At 41.7% G+C, this 17,451-nt stretch overlaps 1 protein-coding gene across 5 annotated transcripts in view; it reads left to right on the plus strand.

Moving 5' to 3' along the window:
- The window catches only part of LOC120522838 (LIM and senescent cell antigen-like-containing domain protein 1), a 180,551-nt gene that overhangs the window by 110,592 nt on the left and 52,508 nt on the right, over positions 1–17,451 (plus strand). For 2 of the 5 annotated variants that reach the window (XM_039743529.1, XM_039743528.1), the window contains exon 1: positions 13,669–14,023. The exons of 2 other annotated variants lie outside the window; for them this stretch is intronic. In XM_039743529.1, the coding sequence (XP_039599463.1) occupies positions 13,842–14,023 (182 nt within the window). In that variant the 5' untranslated portion in view covers positions 13,669–13,841. Of the gene's footprint in view, positions 1–13,668; positions 14,024–17,451 lie in introns of those variants that run through there. One more of the 5 variants, XM_039743530.1, reaches the window with a different exon arrangement.

The following is a 17,451-nucleotide window of genomic DNA, read 5'->3' on the forward strand; positions in this document are numbered from 1 at the left end:
AATTCTTTTTTTTGTCTGTCAATATGGGGTGCTGTGTGTACATTAATGAGGGAAAAAATTTATTTAAAATGATTTTAGCAAATGGCTGCAATATAACAAAGAGTGAAAAATTGAAGGGGGTCTGAATACTTTCCGTACCCACTGTGTGTGTGTGTGTATATATATATATATATATATATATATATATATATATCTCCATCCATTATCCAACCCACTATATCCTAACACAGGGTCACGGGGGTCTGCTGGAGTCAATCCCAGTCAACACAGGGTGCAAGGCAGGAACAAACCCCAGGCAGGGCGCCAGCCCACCGCAGGGCACACACACTAAGGATAATTTAGGATCGCCAATGCACCTAAACTGCATGTCTTTGGACTGTGGGAGGAAACCGAAGCATCTGTGTGTGTGTGTGTGTGTGTATGTGTTATATATATGCACACACAGTGGCATGCAAAATTGTTCAATCCCCTTGAAAGTTTTCATAATTTTCTGCATGACAAAAGATTTGTACACACAATATCCATTCATTCGTTTTAATGTGAACTTTTATGCTGTAATAATACCTTTTTAAAGTCCAAATAAAACCATTTTCTGTAGATATTTGTCTGAAGATGAAAAACTCACAAGTTAGTGTTTGCATAAGTATTTAAACCTCTGTGCTTTGGAAGCTCGAGGTCTACACAAATGACAAAGAGTTTACTAAAAATACTGAATTGTTATGCAGAAAATGATGATGATTTTCATTTTGGGTTCACTTGCACTTCATTGTATATAGTGGTTTAATGAGGAACGACAAGTCCACGGAAAAATGTTGGGTGGCCAACCCAGTCAGCCCCCTTTAATCAAAAGGAAACAAACAAAGCGAGGCATTCTGCAGCACAGTATGCAAGAGGAAAGTCCTCGAAATCGCAGAAGCCATCGGGCTTGGTAACAAGGTTTGGATCAGTCACACGATAGGTGCTCTGTCCTCTGGTGTGCTCTTTTCAGAGAGTGACACCCCTTTCTGGCAGCCTTGTGACATAGGTGGGGGACTGGAAGGGACAGAGTCAAATGCCCTAACTGGGTGTCGTTTCGATACTGTGGCGGGAACAGAAGAGAACATAGTTAGCACCAGCGCCCCTCTTACCCCTGGTAATACATACCTCAGATGAGCCTAGAGAGTGATCCACAGACGCACATGCTTTAAACATATATTTAATATATTTACAGTGCACACTCTCACTCTTTCCATGCTGTATGTACAAAGAGAATATTCTGATGAGTTCAAACATTCAGAGCACCGTTTAGTAACCCACAAATGTGCCAACACCTAATCAGACCCTTACACCTTTAAGTAGCTCTTCTGTGCTTCTGCAGTCAGTGTGTGGCAATAGCAAAATGACTGTCTCACTGACATCACAGGGCACTAAGGCAACTTCTGGTGGTGACAGCAGCATCCATGTCGGAAAGCTTACAATGGCAGGAAGGAGATGAGCTAGAACAGGCATTTTCACACTCCCCATAGCCTCATGGGAATTTTAATAGTGGGGTGGGGAAGCCTCATGACATGTTGATTGGAAGGAAGTTGTTTAGCAAAGAGGTGGACACTTCAATTATCTCTGTAGTCGCTCAATATGAAATTTGTGACTTGTGCTCAAGTATTTTGTAGTAGTTGTGTTCAATCAAATAACAGTGGAAGTGAACTCGGACATCTTTGGCTTTGTACTTCTCCTCAGAAAAGCACAGACTTTGCTCTTGCACAGTGAAGATCTGACCTGCTTTGCTTCTCTTTCAATTTATTTTCAGCCCACTTTTCTTTCCAGGGGTCCAGGTCACCCAACCCTCAGCAAAATCTCTAACCCCACCTTGAAGCTGTGCTTCAAACAAGAGTTAAAGATCCAAGTCACAGTTTGATGTGGATAGTTTGCAACCTTTAAATTTTGATTCCCCTCTGGTTTTCTTTCCATAATTTTATAACAAACCACAAGCCTTTCTGACCTCAGGGGGGTTAAATTGTACCTAATCTTATTTGCCTCTTAAATTATTTGATGTGCAGCAAGCTACTGTTTTATTGACTGTTAGATTATGACATAGTTGAATGGGTTTAGTTAAAAAAAAAAAAAAAGAAATGCTGATAAAGAGAAAGAATGCTTGGAAAGTTTGGCTGGAGGTGAAGGATCCATCTATTAAGTCAAAGCGAGTCTAACTGACTCTGTGAGTTTGAGTAAGTCACTTAACCAGCCTCTGCTCCAATTTTAAATAAAGCGAGCAAGCAATTATGCCATCATTATCCACTTCTATGACACATTGTAATGGCGATCACTGTAACAAAGTGCTGTGAAAATAAAGAATACAGGATAAGAATAACGAGAGTAGGCAGGCACCATTCTGTCCATGAAGCTCATTCTTCTGCTAATAACAGATGGATTCAAGATCTAAAGGGACACAGTGTAACATCTGAACCGTCTGAATAAAGAAGTACCTCTTCATTTCTGCTTTACATCAACTGACCCTTCCACTACACTGGTGACCCCCAGGGTCACGTTTCACTGCTCAGTTTACAGAAGTCTTTAGAACCCTGCATGTTTCCAAATTTGGAAAGACTGAAGAAGTCCTTTCTAAATGCCCGTCATGGATTTCAAGTCACAATGAATTAGTGAATCACCTCTGCTGTTCTTGCAGATTCAGCCTCCTTTGTCCAAATCCCTGTTATGGGTGGTACACAGCTATCGCGTGTGACTAAAGTTATCTGTTGTACACCGGAAAAAACCTGCACAGTCTTAACATTATGTCAGCATATGAAACATAAAACTGAATGCCAAAGTGGGAGAAGAGCTAAGCATATAAAAAAAAATTGTAGATAGATAGATACTTTATTAATCCCAAGGGGAAATTCACAGTAACCAGAAAGAGCAGTAAATGAACACTTTATTGACGTCTCAGTAACTTGGTGTCTTTACATGGTTTGAGTAAACTGTCCTGTGTGTTTATCATAGCTGGAGTGGTTCCACATAGTATGAAGTTTACCTTTAAAATCTTCCCCGTTGATTCTAAATAGTCCTCACATATACAATACATGTTCCTGTCACTTTATTTCTTTAAGACTTTTTACATCTGCAGCAGTGTGCACAAGTATAATAATTAAATAGATTTTTTATCTCCTTGCTCTGTTGGACAAAGCCTCAGCCGCTATGATACTGAACTGGGTTAAGCAGGTGACAGAATGAATAGAAACTATGACGTTACATTATTGTGAAGGATCTTGGGAACAGGGGACAGTATGGTGCTCCTGCCACATGGATAAAGAATATCTTGTCTAATTTGGATTTTCTTCTGGGTCCTCCAGTTTTCCTCAGCCGCCCCAACCAAGATGTGCTTATTAGGTGAACTGATGAGTCATCATTGGCTTTGTGTAAATGTGAGTGTGAGATGCGTGTGCGAGTGGGCACTACCATGGACTAACAAGGCTGTCTTGTGGGGTCAGACATAATTCTCAAATGAGAAAAGATATCTGTGAGCAACTTATTATAAACTTTGTTGTGAACCGTGGCCAAATCTGACGCTGAAAATGCTCCACCCACAAAGTTTCTTCCTAAAACACCCGCCACCCCCCAGTTTCCTCCAGTCTGTGCATTTTAAACGTTCAGAGTTGCAGTGTCCCATTTAACCTTGTGTATTTAGAAAAAATGTGTAAAGTAACAATGGAAAGACAGGTAGGGAGCAAAAGAAACTGAACAGAAGACTTGACGCTACGGAAAAATAGAATAGTAACATTACTGTTATCAATTCAAGAACTCAGTAGCACAAAGTACCTAAAGCTTAATTGCTAATTTATATATTGTAACCGACCAAAGAGACAGACACAGATAGACTTCTGCAGTAACTTGGCTCAATGCATTTGATTTGATTTAATTATTCTGAGCACTGAAATCTGCATCTCTTTTGTTCTCAACTCTCTTAACGGCCGCGCCTTTCAGCTCCTTTTATTGGTATTTCACAAAGCGTTTACTTCAAATGCATATTTTGCAATTCATATTTTCACAAATGAACATGGCAGTTTTTTCAACCTTATATCTGACACTATCCTTTTAACTGTAAACAACAGTGACAACATACCATTCACTTTTACCACTAGTCCATAGATGTCTTTGAATCTTTGGGAGGGAGACTAGGGAGACGAGACGTGATCTTCTCTCAGAAGACAATTTGAAGTCCCGTTTGAGACACTTTAACTTGCTCCCAGCTCTTAAAACAATGACAAGCAAAACATGCAGCTCACCAGCCTAGCAGATGATCCAACCTTTCTCCTTAGCATGCATTCAGCCGCCCAAAAACCCAACCCCACAACGCGAGCAGCAGAGACGCAAAGTGGTAAAAGGACAGCAGCTGTACAGGCTTTAAAATGATCGACGGGCAGCGCAACAACAGCAGAAAGACAGCAGATGATCCGACAGCACCTCCTTAGCATGCGTTCAGCCACCCCACCTTGACAACGCGAGCAGCGTTATACGTCCTGCGAGAAAGAGATTTAACCATGCCTGGGGCCGGAAATAAAGCACAAGTATCGTTTTTACAACTTCATGTGAGACAAGGCAGTGAGATATCATTTAAAACAAGTCCACAGACATCTAACCTAGCAGTTGTTGGATTGCGGTTGGCAGACACGCTTCATGTGCTCCCAGCTCTTAAAACAATGACATGCGACAAGCAGAACAGGCAGCTCGCAAGCAGCAAAAAGCTTAGCGCGTGTTCAGCCAACCTAACCCTCGCCCCACCCCCCCACCTAGTTCACAACGCGAGCGGCAGAGATGCGAAGTGGCAGAAGGACAGCTGCTGTACAGGCTTTAAAATGATGGGGCAGCGAGACAAGCAGAACAGGCAGCTAACCAGCAGCAGAAAGACAGCAGATGATCCGACGGCATCTCCTTAGCATGTGTTCAGCTGCACCCCCTTCACAACTCGAGCAGCGTTATACGTCCTGCGAGAAAGAGATGTAACCGGCCTGGGGCCAGAAATAAGCATTGTTTTTACAAAAGTTTTAAAATACACATGAAAATAATGCATATGTAACAATTCCCATGAAACTAACAATCTCTTTAAATTGTATATCCAGTAAACCAAACCCGGGGATGGGCGAGCAGGGGGCAGAGCCCCCTAGTATACACTCACCTAAAGGATTATTAGGAACACCATACTAATACGGTGTTTGACCCCCTTTCGCCTTCAGAACTGCCTTAATTCTATGTGGCATTGATTCAACAAGGTGCTGAAAGCATTCTTTAGAAATGTTGGCCCATATTGATAGGATAGCATCTTGCAGTTGATGGAGATTTGTGGGATGCACATCCAGGGCATGAAGCTCCCATTCCACCACATCCCAAAGATGCTCTATTGGGTTGAGATCTGGTGACTGTGGGGGCCATTTTAGTACAGTGAACTCATTGTCATGTTCAAGAAACCAATTTGAAATGATTCGAGCTTTGTGACATGGTGCATTATCCTGCTGGAAGTAGCCATCAGAGGATGGGTACATGGTGGTCATGAAGGGATGGACATGGTCAGAAACAATGCTCAGGTAGCCCGTGGCATTTAAACGATGCCCAATTGGCACTAAGGGGCCTAAAGTGTGCCAAGATAACATCCCCCACACCATTACACCACCACCACCAGCCTGCACAGTGGTAACAAGGCATGATGGATCCATGTTCTCATTCTGTTTACGCCAAATTCTGACTCTACCATTTGAATGTCTCAACAGAAATCGAGACTCATCAGACCAGACAACATTTTTCCAGTCTTCAACTGTCCAATTTTAGTGAGCTCGTGCAAATTGTAGCCTCTTTTTCCTATTTGTAGTGGAGATGAGGTGTACCCGTTGTGGTCTTCTGCTGTTGTAGCCCATCCGCCTCAAGGTTGCGGTAAACTAAGTGAAAGTACTACAAGTGGTTGAGATAAGAATCGGAGGAAGTTGATTTTATAGTTTTAGAATGTCAACAGCTGGTGTCCTCTACTGGGCCTCCTGTTTTCACAACAGTACAATTGGACTAATCAGGTTTATTAACTGGTGGGACTGATAAAAAAAAAAATCTTATTAGCTCATTATATTTTATAGTATTTATAATGAACATTTAACATTGTAAAACTTAACAGCCATTCTTAAACTCACTTAATCCAATTCAGGATCTTAGCTGCTGGGATCTATACGGGCAGAATTCGGTGCAATGCTGGAACCAAGCCTATAGTACACGGGATTGAAGGACTTACTTGCATGCACACACCCATAAATGGCTAATTTTGAATCAACGGTTCATTTTTAGTTCATTTTTGCATATCACTCTTCATTAAGAGCAGGCTACAGTGTGTTGTAACATGTTCACAAGTAAATTGTAATTGTAAATTTTAATATACAAAAAGTCACAGATTTACTTAAACATACATGAAGAAAAACAGCTGCAAACTGATTAAAATAAGTGGATCTCAACAATATCTTTACATTAACATTATTGTTGAACTTTTGCCAGTTGACATTGAAGGAGAGAAAAACAAAGTCAAGTCAACAGGACCTCTAAAGAAAATAAACCTCTGAGCAGGTCCATAATTGATTATGACTAAAAACGTCAGACACAGTAACAGTGGAGAACTCGGCTAACTGGCCTCCAACCCCACTCTGCTCGGCCAACTAATCGATGACAGAATCTTTTCATTCTGTTATTCCAAGGCTTCCAGTATCTGAGATGTTTTTCCAAGGACAAGAAAACAACTTGTAAATAGAGGAGTAGCACCACAGCACGGCACTCAGAAGAGAAACAAAACAGAGGAGGGCTAGCAGTGGTTCATGATTATTACTTCTGTTTTTGTATAAATGACTAGCAAACAGAGAAGCAATATGCACGGCTAAACTAAGTATGTTATACATGAGTAATGAGTCTCGAGCTGGGATTTAAAACATGTGACTGAAAGGGCCTCTCTTACATAGGCGGTTTTTGAGCCTCATCACTAAAATCGTGACCCCCTCACTCTTATTTTGTTAACCCTTGGAATATTTAGTAGCCCGGCATCTCAAGATCTTAATATGTACCCTGGTTTGTAAGTAACGATAGGCTAAGCTGTGTAAGAAGGGCATTGGCCAGTTCAGGCTTTATATGTAAGAAGGAGTATTTTGAAATCAGCTCTGAGCTTAACTGAAAGTCAGTTTAACAACTTAAGCGCAGGAGTTAAGTGGTCATACTTTCTAGTTTTTGTAACAATTCTTGTAGTCGAATTTTGAGTGAAATGAAAGCTGCATATAAAATGATTTAAGCAGCCTATGAATAACTCATAGCAGTAGTCAGTCCTACCAGAAATAAATTCATTAATAAATTTCCCAGTATTTGTATTCTCCATATTCAGAAGCCATCTTAATATTCCATGGTTTTGTAATGTGTGTTTTTATAATACATACTTGTACCATAGATAATGCCTAAATTCCATGTTGATACAGTAAAACTAATAAATAGTCCAACTGAGCTAAAATGTGACAGAATGTTGTTGCAGTCTGTATCCCTCCAGTAAGTTTCTTGTTTTTTCCTGTATTTAGAAACAAGTACTTGTCATCCATTCACTCCTTTAACTCACTGACTCAATTATTTAATTGGCACCATTGGAGAAACTTCATTTAGTCCCAGAGAAACTGGGTATCATCTGCAGTGAAAATGAATGCTGTGTTTTCTAACCATAGTTCCCAATAGAAGGATGTAAAGAGACACTCAGCCTAAATGTGTGTCTTTTGGGATTTAGGAGGAACACAGAGGAGTACTCATACAGGCGTGGGGAGAGCTTCCAAATTCCATCCATCCATTTTCCAGCCCGTTGAATCCAAACACAGGGTCGCGGGGGTCTGCTGGAGCCAATCCCAGCCAACACAGGGCACAAGGCAGGAATCTAATCCCAGGCAGGGTGCCAGCCCACCGCAAGAGCTTCCAAATTCCATTTGGATAATGCCGGGTTATAGGATTTGAACCCAAGATGCTGGATCCGTGACACTGTAGCACTCCTCGCTTTACTGCTGCCACATGATGTAAACAATTTCTGAGCTTGTAGTAGTTTAGATGTTATTTTGTGGCAAAACTGTTAATGCCAGTGCCTCACATGTCCAGGGTTTTAAGGTCCATCCTAACCCCAGCTACCAACTCCCAATTTTTTTTTAATCCAGACCCTCCAGTATTCCTGCCACGTCATAAAAGTTAGCAGAGTGAATGGTGACTATAAGTGACTGTTGGTGAGTGCATTGATTGTACCCATTTGTGGCTTGCCTTGTGCCCTGTGTTGCAGGGATATGCACAAGCTCCATGAAATCCTGACTTATGGATTGTTTTTAATGATGCAGTACCACGCATGACTTGGGAGTGAGTACTAGATAAGAGGGCACACCTTAATTAGAGTGAAAAATATGTTTTCGTCTTCCTACTGCAGAATTATCATGAATGTGGAGAAGGTACAATACAGGATATCAGAACATTGTGCATCCGATTATGAAACAGCATTAATAAAGAATAGCAGTCGGTATCATGACGTAAATTTTTGAGTGCATTTTAAAATCTCTTATTGTCTGGTTTTTCTGTTATCACTCATCCAGCAACAGATGGAGAGGGAAAAATAGGAAATGGTGAGGCATGTTGACTTTAAAAGCACCATGATAATAATTCTTAAACAAAAAATATAGTTCCTTCCACTCTAGTCTGAAAATGTAGCAGAGGCGCTAATTGGGAGCGAGCATGTCAGCAGCGAAATTCCACAAGCACTTTTGTCTGTCGTCATGTCGCCTGTTAGAAGACAGATTCCTCTTTTAGGAAGTTGACGGTAGAGCAGGGGGTGGGGTGTCAACAGGGCAGTCATTTGTAACAAGGGGGAAAAAAAAAAAAAAAGTTGAAAAATGAGGCAGCTGCTGTTGCCAAGCACCTAGTTTGGGGATGTGACTACCCTGGGCGTCTATTTAAGGAATGATGGAAAACAGTCTATAGACCGCGCCGCAGGAAGAATCTTGTTGTTTAAAAGTCCTCCATAAAGCCAGACCACCTGTACTGACATGGCTGCTGCTGGTGATGTCAAACTATTGCCTTACTCCTTGTGTGCTAGAGTATAGCTGGACTGCTTTTTAATTGCAGATGGTTCCTGTAATCCATGAATTAGTGTCATATTTTATACTGTGCAACTTGTTATGTCTTCCTGTAGAAGACCACATAGCTAAAGCTTGGGTAATATTTAACAAGCAGTTAGAAGAGAAGCGATGTGAGAAACAAAGCCAGGAGAATTAACTATAGCCATTGACGCGTTTCCCGTTATTCTCGACACACCCAGGTTGTACAATAGAGTGCCCTTTGGCAACAGAAATGACTACCACCCTAAAAAAGGTTGAACATATAGATATGATGAAAAACAAAACATGAGTAACAGGCAGAGTACATCTTCAATTTAATGGAAACAAAGACATCTGCTAATTATTTGGCTCTATCTCCATGTAACCTGTGAATGGAGCAATTTGTAAATAGTGGAAAGGGCAGAAATCTCATTATTGTCATATACTGTATAGTGAGGGACGCCACGCTGAACCTGGCAACTCAGCCAATACTGTACTAGGAACCTTGCCTGGACAGGATTCCCACAGCATGGAAGGACAGGGGAAGACAACTTGTTTAGGGCATTTCCTTCCCGGAACGCTAGATGGTAGCCTTCCTGGGTTGTGATATCAGCACAGATTTCCACAGGGCACATTGGGAATTGGAGTCTGTCGTTTCAGCCCTGTTGGAGTCCATGGGTACTGGCCAGGGTGCACTGAGATGAATAGCAAGCCCCACTTCGTCAGGCTCCATCCTCACTTGAAGTACTTATGAGCCACGGTTTCAGGACACCGGAAGTGCTCCCGGGTGTAACATAAAAGAAGCAGCCCCACTTTAATCTGGGAGCCGGTGTCTGGAGGACGAAAATGAAGCTTGCTGTGAGAAACAGAGAGAAATACAGAGTATTGAGTGTTGTGGTGTGAAAAATGCTTACTGTGTAAAAGAGTTTCCCACAAATAAAAAGCTATGTAAATAGTGATAAATATATATATATATATATATCTCCATGCCTCCATTATTCAATCCGTTATATCCAAACTACAGGGTCACGGGGGTCTGCTGGAGCCAATCCCAGCCAACACAGGGCGCAAGGCAGGTAACAAACCCCGGGCAGGGAGTCAGCCCACCACAGATATATACACCTACACTGTGTGTCTAAATCCCTGTGAAAAGCCTATTGAAAGTTATGTAAAGGTTTGTTCTACCGTGACGCCGATGTATTTGAAGACTTGTGGAAGTTAGGAGCACATTTTCCAACTCAGACAAAATCACACAAACAAGCGGGCACAGGACACAACATAATTCTAGAAAAAATTGTAATCCGATGGGTGTAACTTTAATCCAACTATGCAATGAAGTGTTGACACCACCACTTACAATACTGCCGGCTTGTTGTGGCTCACTTTTAAAACTGCTACCTCCATCTTTCACACAGCAGCCCTTGCAGAAACTGCCAAAGATGCCCAGTGATGACCTACTCCCAGGATTGTTCTCCATTTAAGTAACAGGGCTAAAGCATTATCTGTGGTTTACTGCAATAATATTCACTATATAGTTACCATTTATTTATTGATTGATGATAAACCTATGAATCACAAGGGCTGACTTGTAAACATAAATGGAAATTTTACATGTAGAATAAATAACTGCACCTCTACATTAATCACTACCTCAAATACCTAGAATTAGAATCGGGTGCCCCAGATCAGGTGCAGATGGTCAGAACATCATTAGAGAAGAACTTGACAGAATCCGTCCCCTTTATTTAAACCTCAGACATTTAGTTTGTTTTGCTCTCTGTTGTTGAAGTGTGTGTTATCACCATGTCTAGATTGAGAGAGCTCTCAGAGGCCATCACAAAGAAGGTTTTAGTTGGCTATGAGTCTTTAAAAGGATTTACAAAAATCTCCAAACAACTAGAAATCAGTCATTCCACTATCCAGAAGATTATTTACAGGTGGAGAAGATTTCATATAACTTGCAACTTGTCCAGGCCAGGCCACCCTTGAAAGTTCAGCCTGAGAACAGAACACAAGATGCTGAAAGAAGTCCCTAAAAAGCCCAGAATGTCACCACAGGACCTATAGGTAGCTCTTGCCACTGCTGATTTCCAAGTGCATTAGAATGATGAGGCCATACAAATTAGATCTGCATGTGGAGGTGTACCAGGAGGAAACCATTGTTGTTCAGAAAGAACATCAGGCAAAGACTAAAGGTTGTCCATGAACACACAGACAAAGACTAGGACTACTGGAACAATGTGCTCTGGACAGATGAGGCAGAGATTATTTGCCATAATACCAGACAAAAACAAAAGACAGCATTTAACGGAAAGAACAAGATAGCAGTTGTAAAACATGGTGGTGGTAATGTTATGTTTTGGGGCTGCTTTGCTGTGTCAGAGGCAGGGCAGCTTACCATCATAGAAGTACGAGTCCCATTGAGAGGCTGTGAAGGCTTTTGTAAGCAAAACACCCCGCTTATGACATCTCACTTCTTGAACAATTCCACATGGAGGAGTTGATTTCAGAGACTGATAGGCAGTTACAGGAAACACCTATTTGAAGCTGTTTCTGCCAAAAGGGGCAATACAGGTGGAAATGTAATATCTGTTCATTTTTCATTGAATACATTATTGCAAAATCAAATTTCCATTACTTTTTTCAGTTACAAATTTACAATTTCATGTTGTTAAGTTTTACAATGTTAAATCCATCCATTATCCAACCCGCTATATCCTAACACAGGGGTCTGCTGGAGCCAATCCCAGCTAGCACAGGGCGCGTGGCAGGAAACAAACCCAGGCAGGGCACCAGCCCACCACAGGACACACGCACACACACACCAAGCACACACTAGGGACAATTTAGGATCGCCAATGCACCCCACCTGCATGTCTTTGGGCTGTGGGAGGAAACCCACGCAGACACGGGGAGAACATGCAAACTCCACGCAGGGAGGACCCGGGAAGTGAACCAGGTCTCCTAACTGCGAGGCAGCAGCGCCACTCACAATGTTAAATGTTCATTATAAATATTATAAAATGTAAAGCGCTGATAACATCTTTCTACACAATTCTCACATAAAGATATTGTTTAAATGAAGATCAAATGTAAATACTGCATATCCACATATGTTGGAAAAGAAAAAAAAAAAAACAATTCATGGGGTGTGCTTGTGCGGTAAGCTAAAGTCTTCTAAGTAGACAAATCCCCCAAGTGCTCCTCACTGTAGAACCAAAAATCCAAGGAGTGTAGTTGGACCTGATCCACCTTCTCTCATTTCTTGTTGTAGGTATAGAGTCTAACCAGAAATTCCCTTTAGTGCCTGCTATATCCCAGTCGTTGCTTGTTTTTTCTCTCAATAATTATATATTTGTTTCCATATGAAGTCTGTCTTCCTGGCTGGCTGGCTCCTACCTATCGATTGCGTTCACATTGCACATATTGTATGTAGTATTAGACAGATCTTGTATAGTGGCTGGCAGACAATGAGAAGGTCATTCTTTAAGGACAAAACAAAAGAATAAGAGTTATTTGAGGTTGTTATGAAAGAATTTGGTAAAACCCTCACCAAAATCATAAGAACAAAATTTAAGGAAATCTAATCCAAAAGCGTTCTCTTAAATTTATTCCCTTTACAAGGTCTTTCCTTTAAAGAAGTTAAAGTTGAAATGCTTATTGTAATGTGGGCGTGCTCTGTTATATATTGGGGGGCCTCCATGATGCTGTAAGTCACATGACACATCCATCATGTGCCTAGCAACTACGCAGCGTCATAGGGAGCAGACGCAAAAAGTGATGGTGCTCATCACATTCAGAAACGCATTGTGGTGATGCCCAAAAACAGCGACCCAACGATGTCATCAGAGTAACGGCAAAAAGAGTGAGCAACAGAAAAGTGACAGTCATTTGTTGAAACAAAAGCATATGCAGTTCATTAATGAATCTCTGGCATTATCTCTTTGACTTTGTGTTATGCAGTGTATTATCTATCACTCTGTTGTTAACAAGAATACAGTTGGAAACATGTTGAGGGCAGATTTTATACAAATATTAGAAACTTTTTCTTAACCCAGAGACCCATAGACACCTGGAGTAAATTACCAAGTAGTGTGGCAGAGAGCAGGACTTTAGTGGCCTTCAGATCTCGACTTCATGTTATTTTAGGTGACACGGATGGGCAGGCTTGTTGGCCTGAATGACATCACAATTGTTTCTTATCTGTCTGTCTATTTCTGTGTCTGTCACATAGTGCCTTTCCTACCCATCGATCCATTTTATAGCTCCTTTAACATCTTTACTTGTGTGTGTGCTGTGCAGTGGATTTGCTTGCTTCATAGTCCTGCAGGAACCATCGTGACTTTCCAAGTGTGAGTGTGTGTGTGTTTGTCACAATTTACAGCCAAAAGAGGCTGAGTCACAGGGAAAGCTCTCCATGTTTTATTTGGCACAGATTTTTTTTTTTTTTTTATAATTACGAATCTCCCATTTGTAAACACGAGTCAGGGTGACGTGTTCACATGAAGTCCTTCCCAGCCCCCCCAAATCCTGTTTCCACTGCTGCCGGCCGCTCTGTGACCTTTACTGCGCTCCTCTGTGCTTTTAATTTGAAGCTGTAACCAAAGCTGCCTGTAGGCCAGGCTTGGGAGGCTGTGCGCTGCATCCAGCCTTTCTGTTAGGAGAATTTCGGAGCTTCCCAGAGCAGCAGACACACAACACTTCCCAGGACTGAGCTTTCTGTGGACTTAACACTCCGAGAGGAGGATGGAAAGCCTGAACAGAACGATGCCTTATGCCATCCCCGAGGATGGGGAGTTGCCGTCACCGGTGGTCAATGGTGTCCAGCATGCCGACATCAATGAAGCCGAAGTGCCGATTTCTAAGAGCCAGAGAAGGCGCAGTGATATTAAAGTGTACAAGGAATTCTGTGACTTCTATGCCCGCTTGTAAGTCCACCTGCTTTTCTTTACTATTATAGCTTTGTTTTTAGGAATAAGCCTTTCATTTTTGAAGAGTCTCACCTCGTCTTCTATACCCATTTGAGCTCCCTGCCTGTTGTTGTCCTTTTCAAACACAAAATGTCATAACATCCTGACAAGAGAGTCCTGCCTTAAAAGGGCAGAAAGAGTAAGTGAAGCTCACTCGAGAACGCATTTTTGTTTAACAAAGCAAGAAAATCAAGGCAGTCCTTGTTGGTATGGGCGGTGGGCTGCAAAAAAAAAAAAGAAGACTAGGATTCATTATTTGTTTTCTTATAGTTTCTCTTATGCCTCACATTTGTACATTTACACTTTAGATTTTTTGCTTTTTTTTTTTTTTGGTTTCTGGTTAGCATTTACTTTAGACTCCATATTAGTGTTCGATATATTGCTCCTTGGCGTTCGCGGTCCTGCTACCTGACAACAAATTTCTTCTGAAGGCAGTCGGTCCCATTTCACAGCTTAAACACTAAGAATAGAATTTGGGAAGCCTGTGTAAAAAAAAAACCTTAAGCGGCCACTCTGGTCCTCTCTGTCAGTTGTCAAGTGTCTGCACAGGTCTTTAGCTGAACTTCTGGATCGTATTGGGGAAGGTGGGCTGACGTCTTGTCCAGGGTTAGTCCCTGCTTTGCAACAGGCTTATTGTACGTCTTTGGTTATTTACTCTTTTATTGTCCCATCCTTTTTTTGAAACTTCTTTTGGGTTTCTCTTTAATAAATAAAATGCATGTAATTTTTTTACCATTTAAATTCTCTGTCTTCCTCAGCATTGCAATAGTTAGATAGTAAGTACCCAAGAGGGAAATTTACCTTTTTTCAGGAGGTCGAGAAACTTTGTAACAAACGAGCAACAACAGCCCCCCTCAAATACACACAATTACTAAAAAGAAGAACTCTTCTGATTTGGCTAAAGATGAGAGAGCAGTCACAGTGAGACTTTATAAAAATGTCGTATTGCTCCCAGTAGTGCTTTTCTTTTTTTTTTACACGCGTGTTGAATAATTTGTTGGCTTAAAATGCTATGAGTGGGGACCCAAAATTCCTAAAATTGTTTAAAAAAAAAAAATCACCTTCAAAATATTGTCCTTGAGATGAGATACACTTGTTCCAGTGCGTTCCCCGTTCCTGTTAACGTTTCCTGTACTCCGTGTCTAGAGCAGTTGTTGCTAGATTCCTTCTATGGTAGCAAATCTTCTTCACTTCAGTCTCAATTTCAGTTTCAGGAACAAAAAGAAGTCACATAGAGTGAGATCTGGTGAACATGGGGTGGTGGAGGCAGGGGAGTGCAATGCAAAAACCAAAAACTCTTTGACCGATAAAGCGGTGTGTGCAGGTCCACTGGCACAGTACAAAATGCAGTTTAGGGTGCCCACTTTTTTGGACACCCCCACCCTCTTTTTTTACCCTGATGCTTTACTGTCATCATCTCGACAGTTTAACGCAATGTCACTAATTAACAGTCTGTTGACGGGGAACAGACACTTTATGAATAAGTCTGTCAATATCGGAAAATGCAATCGTAATGGTCTCTTGAAAAGAAAACAAATCGCAGAAGTCATCTGCACGATTGTTGAATAAATGGCAGATGTACAGGGTTGATCAACTCCGCATGATGCCACTCAGTTGACTGATTACCCAGACTGTAGGCATACAATACTTAGTGACATATTCAAGAACTGCTCCCTAATCCTACTTTTTTGGGTCCCTCCCCGTAGTGTGCCAGAGAAAGGATATAGAGCATTGCTCAAAATGTCCTTTTTATTTTGTCTTCATTGTGTTCGCCTCTACCACCTCTAAGTGTTCAGGGCATATATGACAGTGCCTCCTAGTGTTCACAATGTAGTGCACTTTCACCAAAAACACTTATGCCGTCATAGAGTTGTGGTTATATCACAGCTGTGGCTTCATAATCTGTATTGTCTGAGCTCTGTTTGCATGTTCTCTTTGTTCCCCCAGGTAATCCCATTTACCATCTGCAGGTACTGTACAGTATATCCGTAAGATATACAGGTCTAAACTCCGGTGGATTGGCTTCCCATCCAGGTTTGGTTCCTGAGTGGCTTCATGGATTCCCGAATGAGGCACATTACCTTCATTGTGAGGTAGCGTCAGTCACGGCACTATGGCCATGTGGCGCATTTCCCCGAGGGTGATCCGGCTCATAAGATCCTCATTGTTGGGGACCCGAGTGGCTGGACCGGGCCAGGGGTCGCTCATGTAACACCTGGCTGTGGCAGATAGAGGGTCATTTCCAGATGGTGGGACTGGACTGTGTGTTTGCCAACCGGGATCCCGAGTTGTTTTGTCGTGTAGTGGGTGCGGCAACGCACTGTACCAGTGCCTGCTCCCCAACCTGACTTGACTTGACTCTTCTCTGAATTCAGGCTCACTGCACTTCTGCAAGTTTACATCTATAATGCAGTAACAGAAGTAATTAAATCATATCTCCTTTATAAACACAAATGTGCAAATTAGGTTTTACACAAAGTAAAATCCAGATTTAGGCTGAACCCCTATGACTGTGAGCTGGATCAAACCGGTTTAGTAATAGGTGAATGGATTTGTTAAATCTATTTTGCATTTGGTGTTATTTTGGTCTTTATTACTCTTGTGTGGAAGTAGCGTGGAAGCACAGTGCTTAGTGCTGTCGAGGAGCACTCGATTCAGATCCCAGCTGGGTGCCTGTCAGTGTGGATTTTCTACATTTTCCTCTTGTCTGCATTGATTTTGCTTCTCCAGTTTTCCTCTCACATCCCAAAGGCGTGTGTGTTGGGATCACAGAGGTTTCTAAATTGGTTTAAGGTAGATGTGGTATGTAAGCGTGCTCTACAATGGAGTGGCACTCCAGCCAAGGTTGGTTCTGCACTTTAGCCCAATTCTGCCACATTAGTTTGTAGCCTTCAGAGAGCTTGAAATGAATTAAGGAGCTTTGAGAACGGATACACTGATAGATGGATGTTTATACTGTCCTGTGTTACCACTGTAGCTCATTTTAGAAATTCTGTGTAATCCAATACACAACCTGACTGTAATCCCTCAAAAGTCCTCTTCACGGATGACAAATTGCCCAAGTGATTTCATCAGGTAGATACTCTGATGTTGCATAGCCACCATGTTTTGGTAAATCACACTTCCCTTTTCAGATCTTCTGTTTCTGCATTAACTTTATTCATTATGATGGTATCCAGTGCACTTACCCATTTTAGGTATTCATTCTGATAGCTGTAATCCCTCTTGATGTTTTCACGAGCGCAGGCCGAGCTGTAAAGTTGCACTAAAGAAAGGCCAGTGTGACAGGTGGGGAATCCGCTGTGTGATGGCAGGCGGTTTATTAATACTTTGTGCCTGAGTCAGGGTTACTTTAATGCTTGGCCCTTAGAAGTCGTCTGACCCTT

The sequence above is a fragment of the Polypterus senegalus genome, chromosome 2 (genome assembly GCF_016835505.1).
Source record: "Polypterus senegalus isolate Bchr_013 chromosome 2, ASM1683550v1, whole genome shotgun sequence".
Classification (NCBI taxonomy): domain Eukaryota; kingdom Metazoa; phylum Chordata; class Cladistia; order Polypteriformes; family Polypteridae; genus Polypterus; species Polypterus senegalus.